This window comes from Triplophysa rosa, linkage group LG9 (assembly GCF_024868665.1).
Source record: "Triplophysa rosa linkage group LG9, Trosa_1v2, whole genome shotgun sequence".
NCBI lineage: Eukaryota > Metazoa > Chordata > Actinopteri > Cypriniformes > Nemacheilidae > Triplophysa > Triplophysa rosa.
This window is the reverse complement of record NC_079898.1, coordinates 6,162,749-6,188,116: the sequence shown is the minus strand read 5'-3', so window position 1 is coordinate 6,188,116 and position 25,368 is coordinate 6,162,749. Positions and strand designations below refer to the sequence as shown.

General features: G+C 39.6%; 3 protein-coding genes across 5 annotated transcripts; 1 reads left to right on the top strand and 2 right to left on the bottom strand.

The window, feature by feature from the left end:
• Positions 1 to 1,336: 1,336 nt before the first annotated feature.
• On the bottom strand, positions 1,337 to 9,627 carry psap (prosaposin). 2 transcript variants are annotated; one of them, XM_057342123.1, is made up of 14 exons: positions 9,445 to 9,627; positions 6,108 to 6,241; positions 5,951 to 6,025; positions 5,751 to 5,876; positions 5,263 to 5,448; positions 5,023 to 5,166; positions 4,862 to 4,918; positions 3,494 to 3,643; positions 3,272 to 3,364; positions 2,993 to 3,176; positions 2,735 to 2,898; positions 2,393 to 2,473; positions 2,197 to 2,304; positions 1,337 to 2,086 (listed from the first exon to the last, which is right to left on the bottom strand). In XM_057342123.1, exons 1-14 carry the CDS (start codon positions 9,473 to 9,475, stop codon positions 2,051 to 2,053), a joined length of 1,569 nt encoding a protein of 522 aa, XP_057198106.1. In that variant the 5' UTR covers positions 9,476 to 9,627; the 3' UTR covers positions 1,337 to 2,050. The 2 variants fall into 2 exon arrangements, with proteins under 2 accessions (XP_057198106.1, XP_057198105.1); XM_057342122.1 differs by lacking the exon at positions 5,951 to 6,025 and having other exon boundaries at positions 9,445 to 9,595.
• A 2,639-nt stretch (positions 9,628 to 12,266) lies between these two features.
• mrps6 (mitochondrial ribosomal protein S6) lies at positions 12,267 to 12,626 on the bottom strand. The gene has a single exon (XM_057342216.1). It carries the CDS (start codon positions 12,624 to 12,626, stop codon positions 12,267 to 12,269), a length of 360 nt encoding a protein of 119 aa, XP_057198199.1.
• A 521-nt stretch (positions 12,627 to 13,147) lies between these two features.
• nolc1 (nucleolar and coiled-body phosphoprotein 1) lies at positions 13,148 to 23,841 on the top strand. 2 transcript variants are annotated; one of them, XM_057342086.1, is made up of 12 exons: positions 13,148 to 13,269; positions 13,879 to 13,934; positions 14,035 to 14,192; positions 14,425 to 14,540; positions 14,615 to 14,717; positions 14,797 to 14,921; positions 15,009 to 15,135; positions 15,233 to 15,358; positions 15,447 to 16,760; positions 18,734 to 18,825; positions 22,412 to 22,495; positions 22,635 to 23,841. In XM_057342086.1, exons 1-12 carry the CDS (start codon positions 13,159 to 13,161, stop codon positions 22,791 to 22,793), a joined length of 2,571 nt encoding a protein of 856 aa, XP_057198069.1. In that variant the 5' UTR covers positions 13,148 to 13,158; the 3' UTR covers positions 22,794 to 23,841. The 2 variants fall into 2 exon arrangements, with proteins under 2 accessions (XP_057198069.1, XP_057198070.1); XM_057342087.1 differs by having other exon boundaries at positions 22,435 to 22,495; positions 22,635 to 22,749.
• The last annotated feature ends 1,527 nt before the right edge of the window (positions 23,842 to 25,368 follow it).

The window sequence follows — 25,368 nt, the reverse complement described above, 5'->3', positions numbered from 1 at the left end:
GCGGATCTAGAAGTTTTTAGGGCTTTCCTGTATTTTCGAATACTATCCTTCCATGCTGTACGAAATACCTCTAATTTAGTTTTCTTAAAGTTGCGCTCCATTTTTCGGGCCGCTTTCTTTAGAGCCTGAGTGTGTTCATTATACCACGGTGTGGGGCTGCCATTTTTAATCTTCTTTAAACGTAGTGGAGCAACTTTGTCTAGCGTTACCGAGAAGGTGGAATTAAAATTTTCAGTGGTAATGTCAAGATCTTCAACGTTATTTCTCATGATTTGAGACAATTCGGGCAGATTATCGAGAAACGCATCTTTGGTAGTTGAAGTTATTGTTCTACCATATTTGTAACAATGAGTTTTATTTGCAGCCGTAGGCCAGTGAAGCAAACATAATACCAGATAATGATCCGAAATGTCTTCACTCTGCTGAAGGATTTTAACGTCGTCCACATTTATACCGTAAGACAGTATTAAATCTAAAGTATGATTACGAAGGTGAGTGGGTCCTGACACATGTTGACTAATGCCCATGGAGTTAAGAGTGTCTTTGAAAGCCATTCCTAAGGCATCTGTAACGTTATCTACGTGGATGTTAAAGTCACCAACGACAAGGAGTCTATCTGCGGCCAGTACTAGTTCTGATAAGAACCCACCAAATTCTTTAATAAAATCTGTGTGGTGCCCTGGAGGCCTATATACAATAGCTAGAATCAATTTAAAAAGTGTTTTATCTTTAGTATTAGGTGTTGAAACATGAAGAACCATGACTTCAAAAGAATTATATTTAGAGTTCGACTTCTGGGAAATGCTAAGAGAGTTATTGTAAAGTGCTGCGACACCTCCCCCTCTGCCTTTTAGACGAGGCTCGTGTTTATAATAATAATCTTGGGGGACAGATTCATTTAAAGCAATATAATCATCTGGTTTTAGCCATGTTTCTGTCAAACAGAGCATGTCTATTTTATGATCTGTTATCATATAGTTAACAAAAAGTGCTTTATTAGAGAGAGATCTAATATTTAGCAATCCGAGTCGTAACAGTTGATTATCTGTATTTTGTTCATGTTTAGTTTGTTTAACGTTTATTAAATTACTTTCAAGAGGTTTACGCATTATTTTATGTTTGCTAATCCGGGGGACAGACACGGTCTCTATTTTGTGATGTTTGGGAGAACGGATTACTACATGTTGTACATTTTGTGTATTCTGCGACGTGAGATGGCAAGCAGACAGTTGGTTAAACCATACTGTCTGCTCCCTGACCTGGGCCCCAGCAAGTCAAGTTTTAGCATTAGCATTAAGACTTAAAGGTGGTATATAAAAACAAAACCACAAAGAAATGGATTTAGGTTAGTTTAATTTCAGTTGTTTAAAACAGAAGACAATGTTCAATGTGAAGCACAAAATAAAACTGGACCATTATTTAAAACATTTAGTGAGCGATGATCTTTCAATCAGTATGAAGGGCAGAAGAGATAAGTCAGACTTTGCCCATAAGCTCATTAATATCAGGCACAACAATGACAAGTTAAAGAGAATCAATTACCATTAGGATCAAAAATGTTATCCATTAAAAAGTCAGTGGCCTCACAGGTGCACGCGTGTTCTCGGTTTACATTAGCTCAGGAGGCAGGGATGTCAGACACATTTCAGTCTCATTCCTCAGACCCTTCTCATCATAAAGGCACCAACTACGTCACTCCACTTTATCTCCAAGACTCTCTGTGCATATTTGAAGTAACATCTTACAACTAACAACATTTTAAAACAAAAAAACATCCCCTTTAGAAAGCACAAATGCCAGTTTCAGTGCAATTATTTCACATATAGCCTCACCTGTTACTCACACTCCTTTAAACCCCTGCCTCCCCCAAATATTTTTCTCAATAAAAGCTTTGCAGTCCCTGACAACAGGTTTTTAAATCAGCTATGATGGCATTTAAATCTGTCAAAATTAAAATCGAAAAACAAGTATTGATTTGACAACAGGAAAGCAGAGCTACAGTAATTCTCCTTTCATTTCCCAAGATAGTTCTGGAACGTTCCGCCATCCTTTAACTCCATACGTGGCGCCTGCAGTGCTCCAATGCCTACAACACACAAAGCAGGATGCTTTTAAACCAAACATTTGATTGGAAATGCATTTAATCATGATTTGACTAGCACTGTAGGGATGATATGATACAATATGAACACTCACATTACAGCGTGAAGCGGTCTCCACATTCTTACACCAGTATGCTGGTCCCCAGCTGCACTGCTCCAATCCCAGCAGTCTTTTCACTGCCTCGGGACACGCGCCCAGCTTCTATACACCACAACACACACACGCATAAGTCAGACAGAGCTCTAAAATGTACGATACTATGTTAAAGAGCATGAGAGAGTCCTCTCACCATGCAGACAAAGTCAGGATCCAGTGTCTGGAGCAGCAGCTGTACCATCAGAGGTTCATACTGCTCAATGAGCTGATCACACTGCAGAGAGAGCACACATGTCAGTCACACACTGTCGGATTATATAGTTCCGTTTGGTCATTTTCCATTTACCAGATCAGTACTTCTATAATACTACTATGCTATTGCTAGCTCATGTTTGTTAGCTCACAAGTTCAAACCTGGCATGAGAAAAAAAAAAAAAAAACTTGCATCAATATTCTCCATTTTACTCATGTGGCAAGCAAGACGTGTAATATGCAGACGTGTAATATGCAAAGGGAAGTTTTTCTAAATGGGCACCTCGTCTTTGACAGTGTCAGGCAGGAAGTCGCAGACCTTCCTCACGGCCTCTTCGATCTGAGCCTGAGTGGCGTTCTGCTCGAGGATGCCATCCACGTAACGCACGGCCATCTTACACACGTCACAGAAACCACCCGCCTCATACCTGGTCTTGTCCATTACAGCTGCAATAGCAAAGGCAAAACGACTCATTCAATCCTTAACTAGAATCTCAAGAATACTGCGATAAAAAAGCAGGCATGTATTGTTGACACGTACAGATAAAAGTGCGGCTGGCCGCCTTGCAGAGGCTGAGAAAAGTGCAGATGGTTTTGGGGTCAGCCTCCTGCACGAGCAGTTCAATGATGGCCTGTCCATAGGCCTCAATCAGGTCCTTGCACTGAGCGGTGAGGGTGGAGGGCAAGATGTCGCACACCTTCTCCACAGCCTGCACGATTTCTTGCTGATAACGAAAAAATGAGGATGAGCTCAAGTCTTCAGTACATTTGTTCTGGTAGTCTGGCAAATAAGAGAATGATGTCACAGGTGGCCTCGTACCTCAGATGTATGATCCTGAACCATACTCTCAAGCTCATTCATCACAAACTCGCAGATGGCACACTGAGGAGAATCACGCACGCGCCTCATATCCTGTTGACGCCAACAAGCAAAACCACATACTTCAAGAAAACGTACGTTCAAATACCTGCTCCATTTATTTTAATTCAAATGTCAGATGCAGAGTCCTTGTAAAAAAGGAATGGAAAAAATAAACTGTACCTTAGCTGGCTTGCCTACAGCAGGCTTCTCAAGCTTGGTTGCAGGGAACGTTTTAGCAGGGATGGATTTGGCAGGGATGAGCATCTCCATGAGTGCAGACTTGAGTCCCGAGGAGCAGAAACCAGAACGAGAACAGATGTCCTTGGGTTGCTGCAATGGAATTACAAGACACAGACACAAGGTCAGCATTTCACATTTCCTCAACTTCTCTTCCAGAGGTAAAGCAAGCTATATTCATCAGACATGCACCGATTGGCACTTTTGTGAAACATCTTCCACGATGCCATGCAGTATCCATTGCGTCACACTTCTGACTAACCATTTATCAATAATAAATCTCAACTCAAGCTCAGAGTCTCTAACCACCCTGCCAGTCTGACACATGCAATACACTGGCCACATGCATGATCTAATGTTCAAGAACCTTGAACAAACCCAAATGTCAAACATCTGGCTCCAGTACATTTCTGTTGTTTTTAAATAGTTACAATGTTCTCCTAGATTCCAAACCCTACATTTGGGATGTGAGCACTATGAATGATTAATCTTGTAATACACCAACAAACCAAACGAACACTACATCTAAGGGTGGTTTCACATTTAGCTTGATTGCCTGGTCCGAACCCTAGTTCCTTAGTTTGTTTACAAAGCTTCATTTCATAACGGCACTTTCGTCTGTCTTACGACTCTACAGCGCCCCGCTTGGAGCACGTCAGTCACACTCGTCAGAAAAGTGAGTGTAACATACACAAGCACACATTTTACCAAATAATACGTCATTAATAGCGGTTCAGTTCAGCGATTTGGTACGATTGCATTCAAATCAGCAGCGAACCGTACTGGTGTTCACATGAACCGCACCCACACCTCCCTTTTTAAGCAAACTCAAGTACAGTTCGCGGGTGCGCAGTGTTGACATCATCCAAACAAACCGAACTCTGACGTTAATCGAACCCGGGTGTGAAACCGCCCTAAGAGTTAGGTTTATTTAAACAGCATTCGGATTAGTAGACAGAACAGATGATCAGTCAAACGACGGACAGATTAAGATAAAACGAAACAAGCAGTTCAAAGAGACCCACCTGTTCCTGTAGACCAGAGGAAACAAAAACAGAGAGATAGGAAATGAGGGTGGGAATAAAAACAGAAAACAAGTGATTAGAGAAGTGGATTAAGCTGGCAGACAGGCAGAGTGGCTTAACAGAAGCACCACCAACGGAAGCTTTGTTCACCTGACTGCAAAAACTGCAACAAGGTCTACACATTAAAACCATTTGCTTTGGCGTATTAAGAAGGACAAGTCAGGGACTCATTCAGAAAACGAAAGGGTTCACAAATAAAAACAGTAGTAAGCCACAAATCACTTACCATAGACATGAGCTGCTGAATGACCAGTGGGCCGTACTGGCTGATGTACTGCTTGCACTGTTGAAACCGAAAATAAGTCAAACATGTAAAAAGGAATCACCACCAAATACAGTGGAAGAGCTCAAGGTATCCAAGTGAGAGTGTTTTGCCAATGTTTTTACCAAATCAGACATGCCGGGTCCCAGTAGATCACACTGGGTCTCAACCTGTGCAAGTAGAGTGTTGACAAATGAGGAGTTGGATCTGGCCTGAGTCTGAATGTCAGTGATGAATGTAACACAGTCCTGGCACACATCAGCATTCTTCTGCAGAATGAAGACGAACAAAAGTTGATCAAAACAGCTGGACTACAATTGAGCCATCTGAAAAACAAACACGCTCTTCACGCTATGACTCCTCACCGGTGTTGGGGGCTCCTTGGCTTTCTCTTGGGGGTAGAGAAGCTGAGGGATATTGAGCAGGAAAGGGTCAACACGCTGGGTCAGGTCCATTTCAGGAATCTCATTGGACATGAGCTGAGCTTTAGCCAGAGCTTCCTGCTGGGAGACGCACAGACCCAGAGCACCACACACCACACCAGGGTTGTCCTGTGAGAGTCGAACAAAGCAGTGTTTGTAAAGCATGACACGCACGCAAGATCTTCGGCCACAACCACAGACCGAAGTCATAATCCTCTTTAAAAAGACTCCAAAATGAGCTTTGACAAGGGTTGCTTTGTAAGACACTTGCTCTGTCCACTACACATATTAGCTTCACTATGAGGTTCACAATTAACTAAACCTTCGTGAGCAACTTGTGGGAGAGCTGAAGTACACTTTCAGTACTGCTTTCCAACAGAAACTAACTTCAACAAAACTGTTAAAGAGGAAGAGAAGAACGTTGAGCTCACCAGCTCTCCTTGGATGATGCCCATGATAACGGGGAAGTAGGTGTCCACAATCTCCTTGCACTGATCAGACAAGCCCTCATCAGGGATCAGCTGACAGGCCTTCTCCATGTAGCCAAGGACTTCACCCTAGATTTAACACAACAGTTTAGACTGCAAAAAAAAAAAAACCTTAAACCGTCGGCATCACCATGTGAACATACTTCGGTGCTGTTATCTTTCAGCAGCTGCTCCACCACAGTCAACACCTCTTTGCACAGGTCACATGGCACAGATTTCTACAAGGAGGTATTGTACACTTAGTGCTCATGAATTATTCACTGGAAGACCAAAGCACATTTGAGAATGAAGTCCACTCACCATCTGAGGCTTGTTCCACACATTCTGTTGGCAGTGTTGGACCGCACCACATACAGAAGCAGTCTTGACACTCTGGCACCAGTAGGGGGGGCCACGGGCACACTGCTCTGTACCCAGCAAGGGAGTTGCCACAGCTAGAAAGATCAAAAAGATCGACCATGTTCATAATATGTTCCGTAATTTTGTTATGTTTATTATATTAATATGTTTCAGCATGTTATTCTAAAATTACTATATGGATTGAATTAAAGTGATAGTTCACCCAAAAATGAAAATTCTGTCATCATTTGCTCACTCTCAGGTTGTTCCAAACCTGTATAAATGTATTATTTTGCTAAACACAAAGGAAGATATTTGGAAGAGCAGATCTAGCCACCGGATTTACTGCCATAGTAAGGAACGCAAATACTATGGCAGTAAATGGAGGGCGAGATCTGCTTGGTTACTGACATTCCACCAAATAGCTTCCTTTGTGTTTAGCAAAACAAAGAAATTTATACAGGTTTGAAACAATCTGAGGTAAATGTAGTATAAAAGAGTATTTTCTTAAATATATACATGTGTATGTGCTCATAAACAAATTGAATATGCACATACACATATCATGTAAACACAAACCTTTGAACTAGGGCTGTTCCACAATTAATTGCTTCAAGAACAGAGTCAACGCAATGTTGAAACGCAACTAATCTAAAGGAAAACTTGATCTAGCTGCAAAAACATGAACAACTAAATACTTCACAACCCGTTTTCAAACCCTGAGCTGTTATTGAGTCTATGAGAGGTTTAAGCCACAGTCTTTTATCTGCCAGTGCTACAACCACAAAAGGGAACAAACAGCGAGACATTTTAGAATATCAAGTTACAAAACCTATACGGATATTAAAAAATAGCCCAGAACTTGTGCAAACTGGAAAGTACCAATTTTAACAGACAATTGATACCAAAATGACATTCAATTACCTTCTTTAAACATTTAGTTCTCCTAACATTATGTTGAGATGGCAGAAAAACTGCCATTTCAATCCAAATCACAAGCAGTGTCATAATATGCTTTGGACCCCAGATTTTTGTGTTGTGTATGACTTCAGTCACAGTTTCCACCAAATAAGCATCACAAAAGCCAAGCCAACACAAAACCCAGAAAATGAAGGTCAATTGAGTCAAGGGCACTAACACTGCATTATAATGTGATGAATTATGAACTTTGGGTATAAAATTTTTTTTCACCCCATCAATGATGAGTCAACCTCTTATAATCCAGAAGTCAATTGTGTAAGAAACCAAATCAGTCAGTCTCCTAGTTGACAACAAAAATCAAAGCCATTTCAGAAATTATTTATAGTTGGTTCAGGTATAACAAACAGAGTAAACTTGTTCCTTATAGACCGTTTAATCAGACACACACGAAGTTAACTCCAGGTACGTTGTTGGTTATAACAATTTATTTTTTATTTCATTTCTGTTAATATTAATTTACATTAATATTTGATTGTATATTCATTTAAATATAAACTACTCGAAGAGTTGATTCTTTGCAGAGGTCTACTGGAACTTTAACACTTCTTTATGTTGTTGCCACTGAAACAATAAAAAAGTAAAACCAAAAGTGCAAGCTAAAAGGGTCATGAGCCTCAACCAAAAAACCAATGGCCAAAGAACTAGCAGTAAAAGTGGGTCATTTACAGTTCTGCATGACCTGTGCATTGATGTTATGAGACTATTTTGCTCAACACACCATAAACATCTTTTTCTCGATGAGACTACATAATCTGCAGAGCACAAAAATTGGCTATTAACTAGTATTAATGGATGTCAAACAAGTAAAACACATCAGTGGCACATGATGCTATAATTCATACAAAACATTTACGTAAAGGTTATGGATGCTGTTTAAGTCCATTCACTAATTGTAAGATTTGCTTTTTTTTTCATTCTTTAGTCAGAAGACCTTTTCCTTAAAGGGGTGGTGCAACGGTGTCAAGCATTCTGACTTCTTTACAATGTTAAACGTGCAGTCTTCTCATGCTTAACATGGTCAACTTGTCAAAAAACGAGTTGGGTGTATTACGTAGTATTTCTGTGCTCGATACACTCCCCCAGCGATCGTACAGATTTCGGAAAGTTTTTTTCGAACATAAAACTGTTTCTTAATTTTTCTTAGTCCCTTATTGGACAATCCTCCCAGAAAAGCACGCGGCACGCCCACTGGCAACAAGGAGAGCAGGAGAAGGAGCATGCGCAGACAACGTCACTTTCACTTGTGAGAGTGAGTGAGCTGGATTTGGAGATCGTTTGGAAACGGATTTTAACTGCAGATTATCAGGGTACATGAATTTTAAAAAGAAAATGACCCACATTGATAAACTATTTACTATAAATGCTGCAATATTTCATGAAAAATAAGAATTGTCATTTTCTATTTTACTGGGACTTTAACATGAGCATACTGCAAACACACAACAGCTCTATTAAAAGAGAAGTTGTGATTGCAAAATGCAGAAATCATAAATAGAAACGAGAAATCATCTTCATCTTGTAGATTCTTGAAGAAATTCTGCATTTTGATGAACAAAGAAGATGTGAAAGCTCCAAAGCAGCTACAGTCTAATGACAAGTGGACCTGACACAAAAAAACGCGGAAGTGAGCTTTTTTTGAAGAGAACAGAAATTTAAATACCCGAAAAAATAAAAATACAGTTTGGGGTATGACGTCTCAAAAAAAGTCTGGGTATATTTGTACCGGGGCAACCCTGAAAAACAGGTTTCATTTACACTGTCAGGATTTAGACAACTCTTTTAGTGTAAACAGGTAAGATTAATGAAAAATCTATAGACCATTGAATTTTATTTGATCAAACGAGATTTCATAAATGTTAACATGATGCGTCATGACAAGGAAATGATTGAGGACGTCTGGTCAAAACAGACTTTAACGGGATCAAGTGACTGGTAAAAAAACAACTGCGAAAACGCAATAGGCATAATTTGAATAAGACACACGCTCAATTAAATGTTGGTACTCTTTTTAGATGACACCTAAGTTAGCTAGTTTGCTAGCGGTACGACAAATTTGGAAATTAACCTAGAAGGGACCCCGTTCATTTTAACACGGGTAGTTGCATTACTATAAAAACCTACTGTAAATTGTAGTATAAAGAATTGAAAAATGCGTAATTTTAGCAACAATTTTATTTTAAGCACGCTCTCGGAGGTTAACCTACATGACATGTTTACCAAACAGGGCCTGCGCCATTAACTACAGCTACTGAACACTTATGTGACAAAACATCACGCAAAATCATATGAAAGACAGCAAAAGAGAGGTATATATTACCTGTGGAAATAAAAAGCAGCGTGAGAAGCATCGTGTGTAGATGAAAAGGCTTCTCTTTACTCTTGTTAGGTGTTGCCTGTGTCAAATGAAGGTTTTTATGCCGCAGTGATGTCGTGTGATGAGGCTTTATGCTGATCTCACTGTCAGCTGACTGCTGAAGACACACGTGACTGGGACGTTTGACTTAATCCGGCGTTGCGCAAACCAATCGATGTATGACATCACAATAGCGCGAGATCCATGCTAGAGTATAACTTTCGAACCGGTCCCGCGTTATTTGGATGTCATAGCCGATTGGTGTGCGCAGCATAAGCCCAACGCGCCATATTTCTTTGTTTACTACGTGTTTACAATGTTTTTATTGCTTCTTTAATATACATTTTTGCTTTGGTATTCTCCTCTAGTTGTTTGGTTTATTACTTAGTGCAGTCAGGGGCTAGTTGTCACGTGGGCTATATCTCACAGCAGTTATAGGATTCTGAGTCAAAAGTCCAATCGTATAAATGCTTGTTTTGTCTTGCAGTGTTTTTGTATGCATGTGTCATATTTTTTAACAGCTACACTGCTTAAACATTATTTAGAAATCAGCCTGTCTGAACATGAAGATGATTGCATGCATTACATGTGTACATGTTGCTATACTGTACAATTGCCTCATCAAACACAAATGAAATGTTAATGAGTCTATTACATTATGTCTAGAGCAAAACATCCAGCATTTGAATGCTTGTAATATGTCTAAGTCTAACATCTTTATTAGAGACTTCTTAAAAACAAACCCCAGTCAATAAAAAAATGGTGCTGACAACATTAATCAAGGCCTACCAAAATCTACAGAAGAAACAAGCTTAGATACCTATAAATAGGGCTTTAAAACAAAGAACTGTTGTAAGAAACAAAGAAAATATGGACCTTGTATAGTTAGTAGCAGCTTTTTTTTTTACAGCTTTGCATTGATTTAACTTGATTTAATCAACCCGTGAATGTGAAAACTGATGTGTTTTACATCTCTAATTAGTTTATTTTATCGACTCCAAAAGAAATAGATTGGATTGTTCTTTTTCCAAGCCCTGCATATTGAACAGTGCTTCCTCTAGCTGTTTAAAGTCCCTTTAAAACAATCACATTGTATTAGCTATACATCGTCACTGTCTTAATCCTTGTATATCCAAATTCACAGTTTTTAAAGGAAATGGGAAAAAACACGGTATACAAAGTTGACATACTTTTTAATATTTAGATTTTTGACAAATATAAAGGGTGACTAATTATAATGATTTACAACAAAAAGGACAGCGACGACATACAAGTTATTTTGGACCAACTTGCTCTGTTAAAAAGTTTGTGAGGCCTGAGTGTGAGAAAAAAAAAATATCATAGCATTTAAGTATTCTGAATTTCTAAAGTAATTGTTCTGTCATAAATAACACATCACATATATATCAAGTAAATACACTTTTTCCAAGTATAAACATGATGCCGATATTTATTAGTTTGGTTGCAGAAGTGGTGTCATAATCCATCAGATGACAAAATCTTCCATGTCCTGGACAGGAAAAAAAAACATTGTTATATGACAGTACACACAATTTTAACAGTTATAGGTTGCTATAACAGCATCAAAGTACCGCGACAGCATTTCGAGAACAGCCGTCTTGCTCAGCCGGCGCAGCATCTCAGGAGCGGCTGCGATAACGACATAGTTTTTCATGATTGGGCTAGACAACGATCACGTGCGTTTCGGGTTTATTATAACGCCTTCAGTTCAACTAATACTTATTAATGCATGTTTTTAAAACAGCTAAATCTCTGTTCGTACAAATATAATAAACATGTTATTTTGTGTTGTTTAATAAAATAAAAATGAAATGAATACAGACTCCGTTGGTAATTTAATAATATATGCTTATAATTTACCATGATTTTTAGGCACACAGTGTTAAGCAGCACATAACATTTGCAATATGAAGAGTTTATGGTTGCTACTTTTTAATTTAAACGTTTGTTTATTGGACAAACCCACTACTCTAATCCACTTCAATCGCACTTTGAAAAGGAAACACGGTGCGAACGCAGCACGTGTCCGACTTGACTGCTCCTTTTTCAACTCCTCCCTCTACTGCAAGCGGCTAATCTCGCCGATCGGTCGAGTGGCTGTCCAACCCGTCCCACATCCAAGTGTGATGTCATAAGCCACGCCCATGTCAAAATACGTCACATTCTCATTAACATTGAAGCAGTAAGACGCCAACACAGTAGGTGGCGATAATAGACATTATTGTTTGTGTTACCTGAAACACTAACCATCTAAACTACCTATGATTTTTGCACATGCGTACGTTTAACCGGGTTTCTGGGGCGGGACAGTTGTTGTGACGTATGGACATGGGCGTGGCTTATGACATCACACTTGGATGTGGGATGGGTTGGACGTCCACCGCAGGTCGCAGCGAGATGTACTTGGATCGGTCTGCAAAGCGCCGCATGAGCTCGAACAAGCCTAGTCTCTCAAAACTAATAACACACGGTAACCTGGATGCAGCAAATCATTTTGACAGGCTTTTATGACAAATGAAATATAAATATGTCTTTTAATAACATACAAGACATTATATTTACAAATGATTTTCAAATATACATTTTTTCTCACAGGTATAATTCACAGAAATTAAATGGACATGTGCCACTAACATCTGACAACCAAACAGTGTCCAAACATTTTGACTTAATTTTAATCAGTACACCTTGTTCCTTTTTCTGTTTGTCAAGTAAATACAGATGCCGCATGTTAAAAATAATAATGAAACCATAAAGACTCACAGTTAATGCAATGAGGCTTGCTTGGTTTTCTCTGGAGATGAGCCACAGCACTGTGTTTTGGAAATCTCAATGTCTTTCTTAAGAACTGTCGGCCGCAAAACGTCAATGTCCCGTTCAAGGTACTCTAACAGGCCGCTAATGATATTGGGCGAAGAGTGAAAGTCAATGGAGAAGTATCCACCCTGTGAGTGTCGACAGTCATGTTTGGAGATCTTGTAGGGCAGCCTCCGTTCACCGAGGTTCTCCAGACCTCTCACGATCGCGCCCCGCTCGAACAGAGTCTCCACCGTGCGCCGCAGGACAGCCGCAATCTCCGGCCTCTGCATCGCCTTCAGGATCAAACACAGCTCATACCGCGGCATCTTTCTATAACTATAGAGCGAGTTTACATAAATTAATATTAAGAACAAACTCCTATGAGACGACAGATCTGAGCAGCATGCGTCCTCTTGCCCTACAGATCGTAACACATATAAGTGGCTATTGTGCGCCACCTACAGTATTGGAGTATTACACATGGATACGGGTTATGACATTTCGACCTTTCTTTTTCAAGGCAAACACGTGATTTAAAAACTACGTTGCCTGTTTATGTTCTTAAATAAAAAAATAAAGAACCATTTCCTATTTAATAATAAACCTTTTAAAGCTGATCTCGTTCCGTAACCTTTTTTGTTCAATGTAGAATATGTACAGAAGCAAATCAACACAATTACAATTTTTTTAAATTGATTTTAGAAAAGCAATTTATGCCACAGGTCGATTTAATATTTGACTATGGTAAAATGTCTTTGGTAAACACATAATGACGCATTTACTGTGCGCCATTACCTTCAGCGCCTCGTGACGCTGAAATAGCCAATCGCGTTGTTCTTCAACACGAGAGCAGTGAAGATGGCGCAGGAGAGTTCGGTGCCTAGCGATCTTTACCAGCATGTTTACTCGTTTCTCGTGGAAAACAAGTTCGCCAGAGCTGCGAAAGAGTTTTTAAAGCAGACTAAAGTGGTGAGCGCTCCAGCAGTTTATATAGATTCGCGCGCGCGTGTAGTAGTGTGCCGATCGGCGCACACGTTCTGCACACGCGTGGGAAATGACACGCAGTTTGTGTGAAACACGTGTTCACTTCATTGCTGAACTTACGGTGCTTAGAGACGTTTAAGTCATGCCGGTTGTTCGTTATTGTGTATTTTTAAGTACATCTATTTTTTTGTGTATCTATTTAGGTTTACGTTTGAGTGATGTCATATTATATGAATAGCCATTGAGGTTTTTCTGTTATGGACCTTTGCAACAGGTCGTGGGTTATCACCGTTTTTATTTGTTTTATCACTACAAACAAGGCAAATGGCCTAAATAAATGTTTAAGTTAAAATGCAATTACAAATACTTTAACAGCTTCGGTCTTGATTGAATCTTCATAGTTAACATTAATCGGTAATAATGTAACGTTACTGATTGAAGTCTGTCTTAACCCACAAAAATTTCGTAAAAAGCAGTAATATTTAGTTTCCTAAGTGACGTGTAATGTTCTGATCAACGAGTCACTGGACCACTTTAACAATTTTAATAAAATTATAACGTTGGCTTACGTCTGATGCACTTTCTTCTGATTAGAAACCTCAGGATCAGAATGAGGACCGTCTCCTGGACATCTTCAATTTTTGGGTGAAGTATGTACAAGCTTTTAAACCCTGTGTTATTTTGTTCACGTGGCTTGCTTTTGTTGTTTTTAATTTCATCGCTGGCCTTTATTTTGTATTTTTGCGTAAGGTCCCCTGAAACTAAAAAACGCAAAGCGGTCACTAATGGCCCAGCAGCGGCCAACGGTCCGTCAGCCAAGAAAGCAAAGAAAGATGCTGAGAGTTCAAGCAGCGAAGACTCCAGCAGTGAGGAGGAAAAGGCTGCACCTGCCAAGAAAGTTGTGCAAGGTAAATAAAAGGAATTTTTATGATTTTGTTTCTCACAAAAATATGGCATGAAACGTAACCGATCTGATGCTCTGAATCAATAATTCTCAAATATTAAGCACATGCAGCATGGAAACTGTTCTTAGTTTAGTATAGGTTTGACATGATAAAAGTAAGGGCTAAGGATTCAGCATTGTATGTTGTAACTACATACAGTCAGCAACATTGACTCTCTTCTTTTTCTACATTACAGTAAAGGCTCCTGCTGCAAAGAAGCCTGCGACCGCAGCAGCTGCGAAAGCAGAGAGCAGCAGCTCTGAGGACTCCAGTGATTCAGAGGATGAAGCTCAGGCTAAAACTCCAGCAAAGGTGATGACGTGTACATGAGCATGTGCGACATCACTGGGTTTCTGCTTCCCTTCACCTGTTAATTTGTCACATAGAAACCTGCCGTTCAGCCTGCAGTGGCAGCCAGGAAGAAAGACGCCAGCTCTAGCAGCGAAGAATCCGATTCAGACGAGGAACCTGCCAAGACTCCTGCAAAAGGTGAGCTGGGACATCAGTGTGCATTTGTGTGGATTGTTGGGTGGTTATGTAACTCAAAGCATTGATGTGTGGTACTCAGGAGCCAAACCTGTGGCTGGGACCTCTAAGCCAGTGTCCACTCCAGCATCTGTGGCTCAGAAGAAGCCGGAGAGCAGCAGCAGTGAGGACAGCTCTAGTGATTCTGAGGACGATGCTTCAGCTAAGGTATTTGGTCTTGTCTTATCTGTAGTTCATTTTTTATTGAAAAAAATAGCTGTTGATATAAGTGTTGTATTCCTCTCTGCATCACAGAAAGCAGTAAAAGCACCTGTCCCAGCGAAGACCCCTCCAGCCAAACCTGCGGCTGCTGCAGAGTCCAGCAGTGAGGAGTCATCTTCCGATGAGGAGGAGGCTCCGCCTACCAAGAAACCCAAGCCTGGTAATACTGCATTCTTTCCCTGGTCAAATTCATCTGTTTTATGAGATAAGTTCTAAAAAAGAAATCGGTGTAAAATTAAAGTGACTTTGTGTTTCAGGACAATTCAGTGCTGTTCCACCTCCGAAAACACTGACAGCCGCTACTTCAGTTAAAGCCACCCCAGTTAAGACTGTGACTCCCAAACCTGCTGCAAAGAAGGATTCATCCAGTTCAGAAAGCTCTGGTACAGCCTGATTATTACCAGTTGTGTGTTTTTTTTGTTTGTTTGTTTTATCTGTGACTAGAAATGCTAATGAGTTTCTGTTTGTCAGATTCAAGCTCAGAGGAAGATGCAAAGAAGCCAGCGGCCAAACCCGCCCCGGCTAAGGCAGCTCCAGCCAAGAAAGTGCCCACTAAAGTCGCCCCCGCTCAGAAAGACGACTCCTCAAGTTCAGATTCAAGCTCGGAAGACGAAGCGGCAAAACCAGCTGTCAAAGCTACACCTGCAAAATCCACACCTGCAAAATCCACACCTGCAAAATCCACACCTGCAAAACCCACACCTGCAAAACCCACACCTGCAAAACCCACACCTGCTAAATCCACACCTGCAAATGCTAAAGCCATGGCTGCTAAAGTCACCCCAGCTGCAGCTGACTCTTCATCTTCCAGCTCTGACGACTCTGAAGAGGAGACGAAGAAACCGGCTGCTAAAGTTGTACCGGTTAAACCTGCGCCAGCCAAGAAAACCCCAGCTAAAGTCACGCCTGCTGCGAAAGAGTCTTCATCCAGCTCTGAGGATGAGGAGCCAGCCAAAAAAACAACTCCAGCCAAGGCTGTTTCTACTAAAACTGCCCCTGCAAAGACCATGACTGCTAAGTCACCTGCTGTGAAACCTGCAGCTAAACCAGCTGAGAGCAGTTCCGACTCTGACAGCTCCTCAGATGAAGATGATGAACCTCCAAAGAAAGCTGCGACCACCCCAGCTAAGGCCGCCCCAGCTAAACCAGCTGAGAGCAGTTCTGAAAGTGACAGCTCTGACTCTGAGGATAAAACTCCAGCCTCTAAGATGACTAAACCGGCAGGCGCTCCTCTAAAGAGCTCTACTCCTGCAGCCAAACCACCTGCTCCGGCCAAAAAGCCAGCGGCGAAGTCCAGCAGCAGCGATTCAGACAGTTCAGATGAAGAGGAGGTCAAGAAACCTGCAACTCCCAAAGCAGCAGCGCCTGTAGTCAAGTCCGTCTCAACTCCAGCTAGCGCAAAGAAGGCTGAGAGTAGTAGCTCTGAATCGTCTGATAGCTCAGATTCTGAAACGGAGGCCAAAAAAACTCCTGCCAAACCTGCAGTTGTCAACGGAAAGGCTGCAACTAAAACCCCCACCTCTGCAGCGAAGACCCCAGCCAAAAAGCCTGCAGAGTCTTCATCTTCAAGTGACAGTAGCTCTGATGAAGATGAGCAGGTGTCTAAAACACCGCCAGTGAAAACTCCGCCCGCTACAAAAACTCCACCCGCTAAGAAAGCACAGGCTGCTAAGAAAGCACAGGCTGCTAAGAAAGCACAGGCTGTTAAAGACAAAGCAGAGAGCAGCTCATCTGAGGAATCTTCATCTGAGGAAGAGGAGGCAGCCAAAACTCCTGCCACACAAGGTAATATCATATTATAAATCAAATGAAATATTGGCCTAAATCTTACAAGTAAATGCTACCAGAAACAAAAGATTTTTTAAAGATTATCTTAAATGGTAACAAAAATAGTGATTAGTCAATCAATCACATTTGAAAAGGAATGTTCGAACAAAATGCAACATTTAGAACTAAATCAATGTTAAAGGGGTGATATGGCGCGAATACGTGTTTTTCTGTGTCTTTGGTGTGTTTAAAGTTGCTCATGCATGTATTAGACACGTAAAATTGCAAAAATGAAAGTGGCGAAACAAAAGATGCATTCTATCTAAAAGAGAATAAGTTTAGGGCATCAAGAGTGATATTAAAGCAATAAGCCCCAAGAAGCAGTGGGTTACAGTGCATTTTATAACAGCTAAGGGCGCCTAAAACCCCGTAGCTGTTATAAAATGCACTGTAACCCACTGCTTCGTGGGGCTTATTGCTTTTATAAAACGGTTATTCCATATGCTTAGCAAGGTTTCATAAAATAAAGTAAATAAAATGATATTTAGGCTATGTGGTGCGGTCAGCCGTTATATATTGAGGTATTTTATAATGGCTTAGAACTCCGCTCAGCCAATCAGAATCAAGGACTAGAACTGACCGTTTTATAATTTTAAATAAGGCATACTATGAAAAAGTTATCTTATGAGCCCAGAATAGGAATCCATAGAACACAAGTTTGGCCATAAAACACAATTATAAGGAAATGCTTAATGCATCAAGACAGTGATATTAAAAGATGAAATTCACTGCGCACCTTATAAATAAAGTATATTTATAAAGTATATTATGAGCAGGTGGTTTTATGAGCCAAGAACAAATGCAACAAGCAAAAATTAACGTTAAAGTGATAGTTCACCCAAAAATGAAAATTCTGTCATCATTTAATCACCCTCTTGTTATTTCAAACCTCTATGAATTTCTTTCTTCCGCAGAACACAGAAGAAGGTATTTTGAAGAAAGTTGGTTACCGAACTGCACTGGCCCCCCATTCACTTCTATTGTATGGCACAAAACCAGTGCAAGTGAATAGGGCCAGTTAACAACATTCTTCAAAATATCTTCTTTTGTGTTCTGCTGTAGAAAGTCGTACAGGTTTGAAATGACAAGAGGGGGAGTAAATGATGACAGAATTTTCATTTTGGGTGAACTATCACCAAGCGTTTTTACATTGAGCATTTTAAAATGCAAATTTTGATCAGCTTTTTTACATTTCCATTTAAATAAATTAACGTTGTGTGACGACATAGAAAGTAAAAAAAAAATGATTAGTTCATATTTATGTAATAGTTAAATAAAACTGAAATCCCAAACTTTTATGTTTGCGCACAGTTCTGTCTGTGTAAAGGCAAAAAACTATTGAATGGGATTGAACCAACACCAGAACACACAATAGGGATGTATATGCTCATCATCAGAAATCACTTGCTGCACCTTAAACAAATTACTGTTCATAATTAAATGATTTATTCTGCTGTAAGGTTGAGGAATATAACAGTTTTACCAAAGTACTGAATTTTGTTGTGCTCCAGCTAGTGGAAAGAAATGACTTTTCTTGTTAATGTCACATTGCTGAAGAAGAAACCATTAGTAGCATTGTTACTTCAGTTAGTTACTCCCCAACACTGCTGTAAAAACTCTTACGTTGTTTTGTGTTGCACCTGGTTAGGATGGTGACATGAAGTAAAAGGACACTGTGAATATATAATAGATGCTGCCAAGTTGGTGTGAAATAGTTTCATGTTTATTTATGCTCTTGTAAAGTGTTAAGCCCTCAGCTCTGTTTTAAGGCCGTTGGGGGTTTTTGGTTGCAGTACAGTGGTTTTTCATTTACTCATTGTATAAAAACACAATTAGGAGTCAGTCATGCTGCTCTGAAACGTCTCGTGCTGCTGTTTCAGTGTATGAAGAAGTGCAAAGCTCTGAATTCTCTCCCTCTCATTTCATTACAGGCAAAAAGAGCAACAAAGAGGAACAGAAGACACCCAAGAATGAGAAAATTACAACTTCCACACCTCAGACCTTTCCTAAAGTCAAACAGAAGGTAAAGGGGCTGTGCATTATGAACCCAGAGTTCCCACAGTCACGGAAAATTATTGGAATGATCAGATTTTAATGCTTTTACTTGTTATGCATTCTTGATTAAATTATCAATGACTTTCATATTACATTAATTTATAAAGTGGGAACACTGTGTTGATTCTGGCCCTTATATGTATATGCAAAATGTAAAGTGCATATTCAAACACATCCAAACCAGATGCAAGGCTTAGATATTCACAGACTCAACCGTTTACATCGATCAACTTTTCTGATTCTTATTGATTCATAAACCAAACAGCAGCAGTGAATATAAATCACAGTATGTTTTTAGTAGGGATGTGCGCTACGACTAATTTGACATAACTAAAGTTTTGTCGATTAGTCTGAAACTAAGAATGGCCCAGAAGGCGGTCCAAAAACTTTGCGTAGGGCCTATGAAATACAGGCTGTAGGCTGTTAATCAAATCGTTCATATCCAATATTTAATGTAGCTAAAACAGGCATATGTGTTCCACTTTCCTTATGTTATGATCAGTAATATTTCTGCATTTGCTGATGCGCCAACACTGACTGGATGGTTTTAGCGGCTGGAAGAAGTGACATGATGAGCATTTGTTTGCTTTGCTTGGCTTCAAATATGTAGCCTATACAAAATCTATTTTATTTTCTCCTTTAAGTCTGTTTTTTTACTCTAAAAGTTCAATAAAAATTTAGTCATCAAATAAAATTTAATTTGAGTAAAAGTGTGTCTATTACACTGAAATCATGAAACTTAAAATATCTAACAACAATTAATTAAAAGATTTTGTAAAAAACTAATGTTTCGTTATTTGTTTATTTAAATGATGTTGAATGAAAAAAATATTGCTTTTTTAATTGTCGCAATTTTGAAGTAGTCTACAAGTAATAATTAGGGTAGGCCTATAGCATATCAACAAACAAGATAGCCTACATTATATCATGTTTTTATTATTTATAAAGCAAAGCAATGTGTGTAAACAAAAAAGCGAAGAGCAAGCAATGGACAAAAAGTACAGAACAAGCTACAGAACGCATTTGATCTTGCGGACTCGCGCAGAGCGAATGTAAAAGCATACGGCCCATATTAGCTAATTTATAGAACATACATAGGCTAAACACTTGAGTCTGCATGCGATTATGATGTTAATATTATTTTACATATTTTTGTTGAGGAAATGCCGTTGTTATGCTCGGATGAAAGTCGGCTCAATGTTTGTGAACAATAGCTCCATCTGAGGTAGGGCTGTGCGATTTGGGGAAAATATCTAATTGCGATATTTTTGACAGACATTGCGATTGCGATTTGATTTGCGATTTTAACTTTTCTAATTCAAGCTTCAATTCAATATTGTTGTGTGGAGCACAGTATGGGTATAGTTACCCTGAAAGAAAACAACAAAAATAAAAACATTTAATTGTTTACATTAAAACCATTACAAAATTAATTTTTGTAGTGTGCTTTGGGCATTATTCAAATAGGGCTTACTGTTGTTCAATTGGTTCCCAACTTCCAGATTACATCACACCAATAGAATCCAAATACCAGTGTATAGTTTCTATTAAAACAAATACAACTCCCATTGTAACCCTTAAATCCATAACATTTTCTATTGTGTTAGTGAATTATTAAAATAGTTCATAGTTTACATAGGCTGATTTATTATTGTTTAAGTATGTGGGATTTTTTAAAACAAGTAAAAAATGTGCTGAATGTTTAATTTCATCCAAGTGATATTAGCAAAACAGTTAGATAGAATTTACATTTGTTTGAAACGCGGAGCTAGGCGTGAGTTTAGGGTGCACAGGGTGCGCGCGTGCGTCAAGCCTCGTCCATATTGCCAGATGCCCGAGCCGGACTCAAGTACTATAAACGTCATTACGAAACAGGCTGTGTATGCGCGTCAAGTTTAAACGGCTCGTCCGCGAGACGCGCAACGCGGGGCAGAGACGCGCGAGTATGACAGGCAGTGTATGCGCGTCAAGTTTAAACGGCTCGTCCGCGAGACGCGCAACGCGGGGCAGAGACGAGCGAGTATGACAGGCAGTGTGTGCGCGTCAAGTTTAAACGGCTCGTCCGCGAGACGCACAACGCGGGGAAGAGTCGCGCGAGTATGACACAGGCTGTGTGTGCGGTCTTCTGAATTGGACGGTTCTTTAGTATTTATTTGCCTAATATGATCGATCTGACTCTGCAGATGCCATAATAACACACACACACACTCTCTCTCCTGCCTTCTGTATGTTTGTTTTTTTAATGACGGACGTTTACGCAGTTGGCTGGGGCAGTGCTGATTAGGCATAACGGAGGTGTGCTCACTCAGTTGGTTAGCAAGAATGCCACTCAAAGCGGGCTTGGAACAGACGCGTTTCCTATTTTTCACATCGCTTCCACATCGCAGCCTCTTGCGATTAGCAAATCGCAACGTCTCACATCGCGATTGCGATTCGATTTCGATTAATCGTTCAGCCCTAATCTGAGGAGTCTGCACAAACTCTGCACGGACACACGGATAACAGTGCAAAGCGATCATGTTTATTCAAGCGCTTTTTTTGTGATAAACATTCAAATCAAATCCATGTCAAAGTTCTGTGAATCTAGAAGCAGAGATATTCTCATCTCAGTTTTATTGAGTGTGCTTAAGATGCGTTCACCGTATTTACAGCTCATACTGCCATCAAATAACGTCAATCCGTCTTTCATGCGTTTTAAATATTAAAATATTGAAATTTATTATGAAGTAATTGTTAACATAACTGTATGTAGCTTTAGATCTGCTTTTTGTTTTATGCCTGCATTCCGTCCGCATTTTCCGCATCGCGTCAATAAGAACCCAATACAGTATGGTTACGCATGGCTCCAGTGAAATTATTATTATGCTACTTTGATATGACATAATTTGCTTAACCTACCCGTTTTCCTCCTTCAAAACACCCCCACAACTCGTCTTTCAAGTGGTCATTTCTGAGCGTGCTGCAATTGGCACAAAGAAAACACATGCTAGATCTGACCTAAAATTAAAACATTTCGTTCCTGATGCACTTTTAAAGACTATTAAAAATTATTTTTTCAAACATTGTTTTAGTATGTAATTTAAAAGGGTTTTAAACAAAACATTAAAATGAAAGTCATTTAAATGATACCATTTTGTGTAATTTTTTTTCATGTAATCGACAGTTGTTCTCAATGTCGACTAGTAGGAGCTTACCGTTTAAACGACTGGTCGATTAGTCTCGCACATCCCTAGTTTTTAGTTCACCAAAAAAATCAAACGTATTCACTCTCATGTCAATCAAAACCTGTTTATGACTTTCTTCTGTGGAACGCAAAAGAAGGTATTTTGAGAAATGTCTCCGTGGTTTTGTGTTCATACAACAGAAGTCAGTGAGGGCCAATGTTGTTTGCTTCAAAATATCTTTGTTTGGATTCAAAAATACTTTTGTACATACACACAAAAGTTTTAAAGCCAGTCAACCCTTGATCCCACATAATAGCAAGCTCAACAATGTCAGTGCTGTTCGGTTATGCACTTCTGTTTAAATGCATTTTCTGTCTGTGCCGTCTAAAGGCAAGCAGTGCTCCTTTCCGTAGAATAAGAGACGAGGAGATTGAAGTGGACCCTCGTCTAGCGAACAACTCTTTTGATGCAAAAGTAAGATATTATCATATATTAATATGAATCTCGTCACACTGCTGTGCTGATATATTCATTAATTTTGCTTAAAATAATGCATGAGAAACCCTGGTTGTCACGGTGTAAAATTAATTTAATTTTCATTTGTTACTTGAAGATGGGAGCCAATGGAGACTGGGGCCAGAAAGCCAATGACATTCTTAGACACACCAAGGGGAAATCTTTCCGGCACGAGAAGACCAAGAAGAAGCGCGGCAGTTATAGAGGCGGCGCCATTTCCACCTCGGTCAACTCCATAAAATTCGACAGCGACTGAGATTCAAACGAAACAGACTTTTAGGACTCTACTTTTGACTTGTCTCTTTCTTTGCTGTATTTGCTCTTTCAGCCCTCCTTCTGTTGATGCTCTATTGAATCTGTTCTGCAGTCAGTATGTTTCACCACCATGAGTTGAAAACGTGGACTGAGATTTGTGGTCGGATCGACGGTTGTTCATACATTTTATGCTCAGTCTTTCATGAAGTTAGACATGGCAACCACACAGTGGCGCCAGTTCATCGCGTTATGTCATTAAAAGCCTTTTGATTATTTCCCATGTAAAAAGACAACTGGCTTTGAAGTTGGTTTTGACAGAATTATGTATGATTGTTCTAACGGTCATTTGTTGATTTTGTACTAGATATGTCATCTTTTTTTATGTGATATCCCTTCGTTGGGATAATTGGGGATTAATGTTGAGCTTTGGTCATGACAGTGATTTAAGTGTAATTTTTATGGTCGTGTTAGGTTGAACCTTTTCATCTTATGATTTGAAGCCATGTAGGTAATGACTCCGCCCACTTCAGTTTCACTGACACTGGAATATCTCCCTTGAAATGGCATACGACTCATTTATTCTTATTCTTAGGTTTTAGTTTGTTTTATTCACTCAGATCTGTGTTAAGCAGGATTGTGTAATTTATCACTCAGAATCTTTAATTAATTAAAACCTTGACTGATGGACCTCAACTGACCTTGATGTGGTTTTTGACTATGGGTTTTACATGTCAGAATATGGTACAATTAAACATTATCATAAATTGGGTTCACAAAATAAGAGGTTAGAGGTAAAGTTCTTTCTCAAAACCAAACTCCTGAGGACAGTTGAATTGAAATCATTGCGAACAGCGGCGCTGCTTGGTACCTGTGTCTGTGGTCGGCCGTCCGCAGATAGGCGAATATATTTGTCCTAAAAATATAATTGTACAATGTTCAATTAAAAGTATAGTCAAAACACGTGACAGAACATGTATTTCCTTTTACAACATTAAAATGTTTGGTACATTACAAAATGTATTTACAGTATATTATCAGTACATTGAAAATTAAGAAATGCTACTGTGTGTATAAAGGTATGATTGGCATCAATTTTGTTTTGCACTTGTCTAGTAACTTTTCTATTCACAATTTTACTTGTCACTATTTCATAGAAGTGTAGTCTAAAAGCAATGCACCTTAAAACACAGGATTAGGAGCCGAAAGAAACACACTGACATTTGTTACCAATAAATACCATGAACTGGTAACAATAGTTGGATTACTCTTAAAGCCCGGAGTATAGTTCCCTTTTTACGCGTACTCGAGGGACAGCATATAGTGTGCGTGACGCAAATTTCGGGCATTTTCCAAACGGAAGTGAGCATCCCTATGCCCTACTCCCTTCGAAGGGTGTAGGGCATTACTGTCTCTCGTGAATGCGTTTGGAACTCCCTTCACAAAGGGAATGACTGGCCAAATGTAACCTGACAATGCCGCACGTGCACTCTGAATCCAGCGCTCGTTTGTTGAAAATAAACAACGTTTTTAATACTTCTTGTTAAATATTGTGTAGTTATGTCTCATTTCACTTTGTTTTTTCACTCCGTTTGGTATTAATAAAGGGAATATAAGATAAAGGAAACCTATAAACAAGTAGCTATTTCTAAAAATACTTTCCTATAAACTAAATTATATTTTTACTATATTTTAACTATGTTAAATCATATGTATCACTGATGAAAATAGTGTTACAAACTAAATGATTGTACTTACATTTGTAGGTAACTTCAAAATCTCGCATCATATTTGCTTCAAAATGCGTTGCGAGAACTCGTAATCCAAGATCACTGATCACAAACGGAACTCACTTCCTTGAAATGACCATGGCATGTGCCCTTCGCTAATGGACTTCTGAAAGGGCCCTTCGCGAAGGGATTCAGGTGTTCACTTTTGTTTGGAACGCCCCTACAAATGGGGCGCATAAATGCCGTTAGGAAAATGCCCTTCGTCGTCAGAATAGTACGCGCCGGAAAGTACGCTCAGGTTGCGCATGCACATTCCATTTCTTGCAGTAACCACCAGGTGGCAACCGTGTCCTGGGAGCATCGATTTAATGTAGTTGAAGAAAACCTGCACCCCTGTAGGCCCGGAGAGATATTGCAATATGTCGTAATGCGCTTGCGTAAAAGCCATTGTGTACGCATATGGGTCAAAAGCAGTATACTTTGCAAGGCTGTGCGTTCGGCTGTACACGTAAAAAAATGTATGCCACAGGCTTAAGAGTGCGAGTCCGGCCTGAACTTGTGTCCCAGTCTGGCTCTGCAGGGAACCAATATAACGCTGTTAAATCCTATTGCAATAATGCCCAAACACACTACGAAAAGTCATTTTGTAATGGTTTAATGGAAAAGCTAATAGTTTAATAATTAATGGAAACTATTTTCTGTGATGGTTTAAATTGTTGTTTTAACAGGGTTATGACATCAGTATCAAATCTGTATCACAACAGCAGGACTTTTATTCATGCAAACTTTGGTTTTCATTGTGTTAGGGTTATAACAGAACTCCCATTATATTAATTGTCCAAAATATTT

Excerpts from the sequence above, each read along its gene's own strand:
- mrps6 (XM_057342216.1), bottom strand. The coding sequence starts at position 12,626 with ATGCCGCGGTATGAGCTGTGTTTGATCCTGAAGGCGATGCAGAGGCCG.
- nolc1 (XM_057342086.1), top strand. The coding sequence starts at position 13,159 with ATGGCGCAGGAGAGTTCGGTGCCTAGCGATCTTTACCAGCATGTTTAC. Across the intron at positions 14,922-15,008 it reads AGGACGATGCTTCAGCTAAG|AAAGCAGTAAAAGCACCTGT; the intron begins GTATTTGGTCTT and ends TCTGCATCACAG. Across the intron at positions 15,136-15,232 it reads TACCAAGAAACCCAAGCCTG|GACAATTCAGTGCTGTTCCA; the intron begins GTAATACTGCAT and ends TTTGTGTTTCAG.
- psap (XM_057342123.1), bottom strand. The coding sequence starts at position 9,475 with ATGCTTCTCACGCTGCTTTTTATTTCCACAG. Across the intron at positions 3,177-3,271 it reads TTCAGGATCATACATCTGAG|CAAGAAATCGTGCAGGCTGT; the intron begins GTACGAGGCCAC and ends TTTCGTTATCAG. Across the intron at positions 2,474-2,734 it reads CTGACACTGTCAAAGACGAG|TGTGATCAGCTCATTGAGCA; the intron begins GTGCCCATTTAG and ends CTCTCTCTGCAG.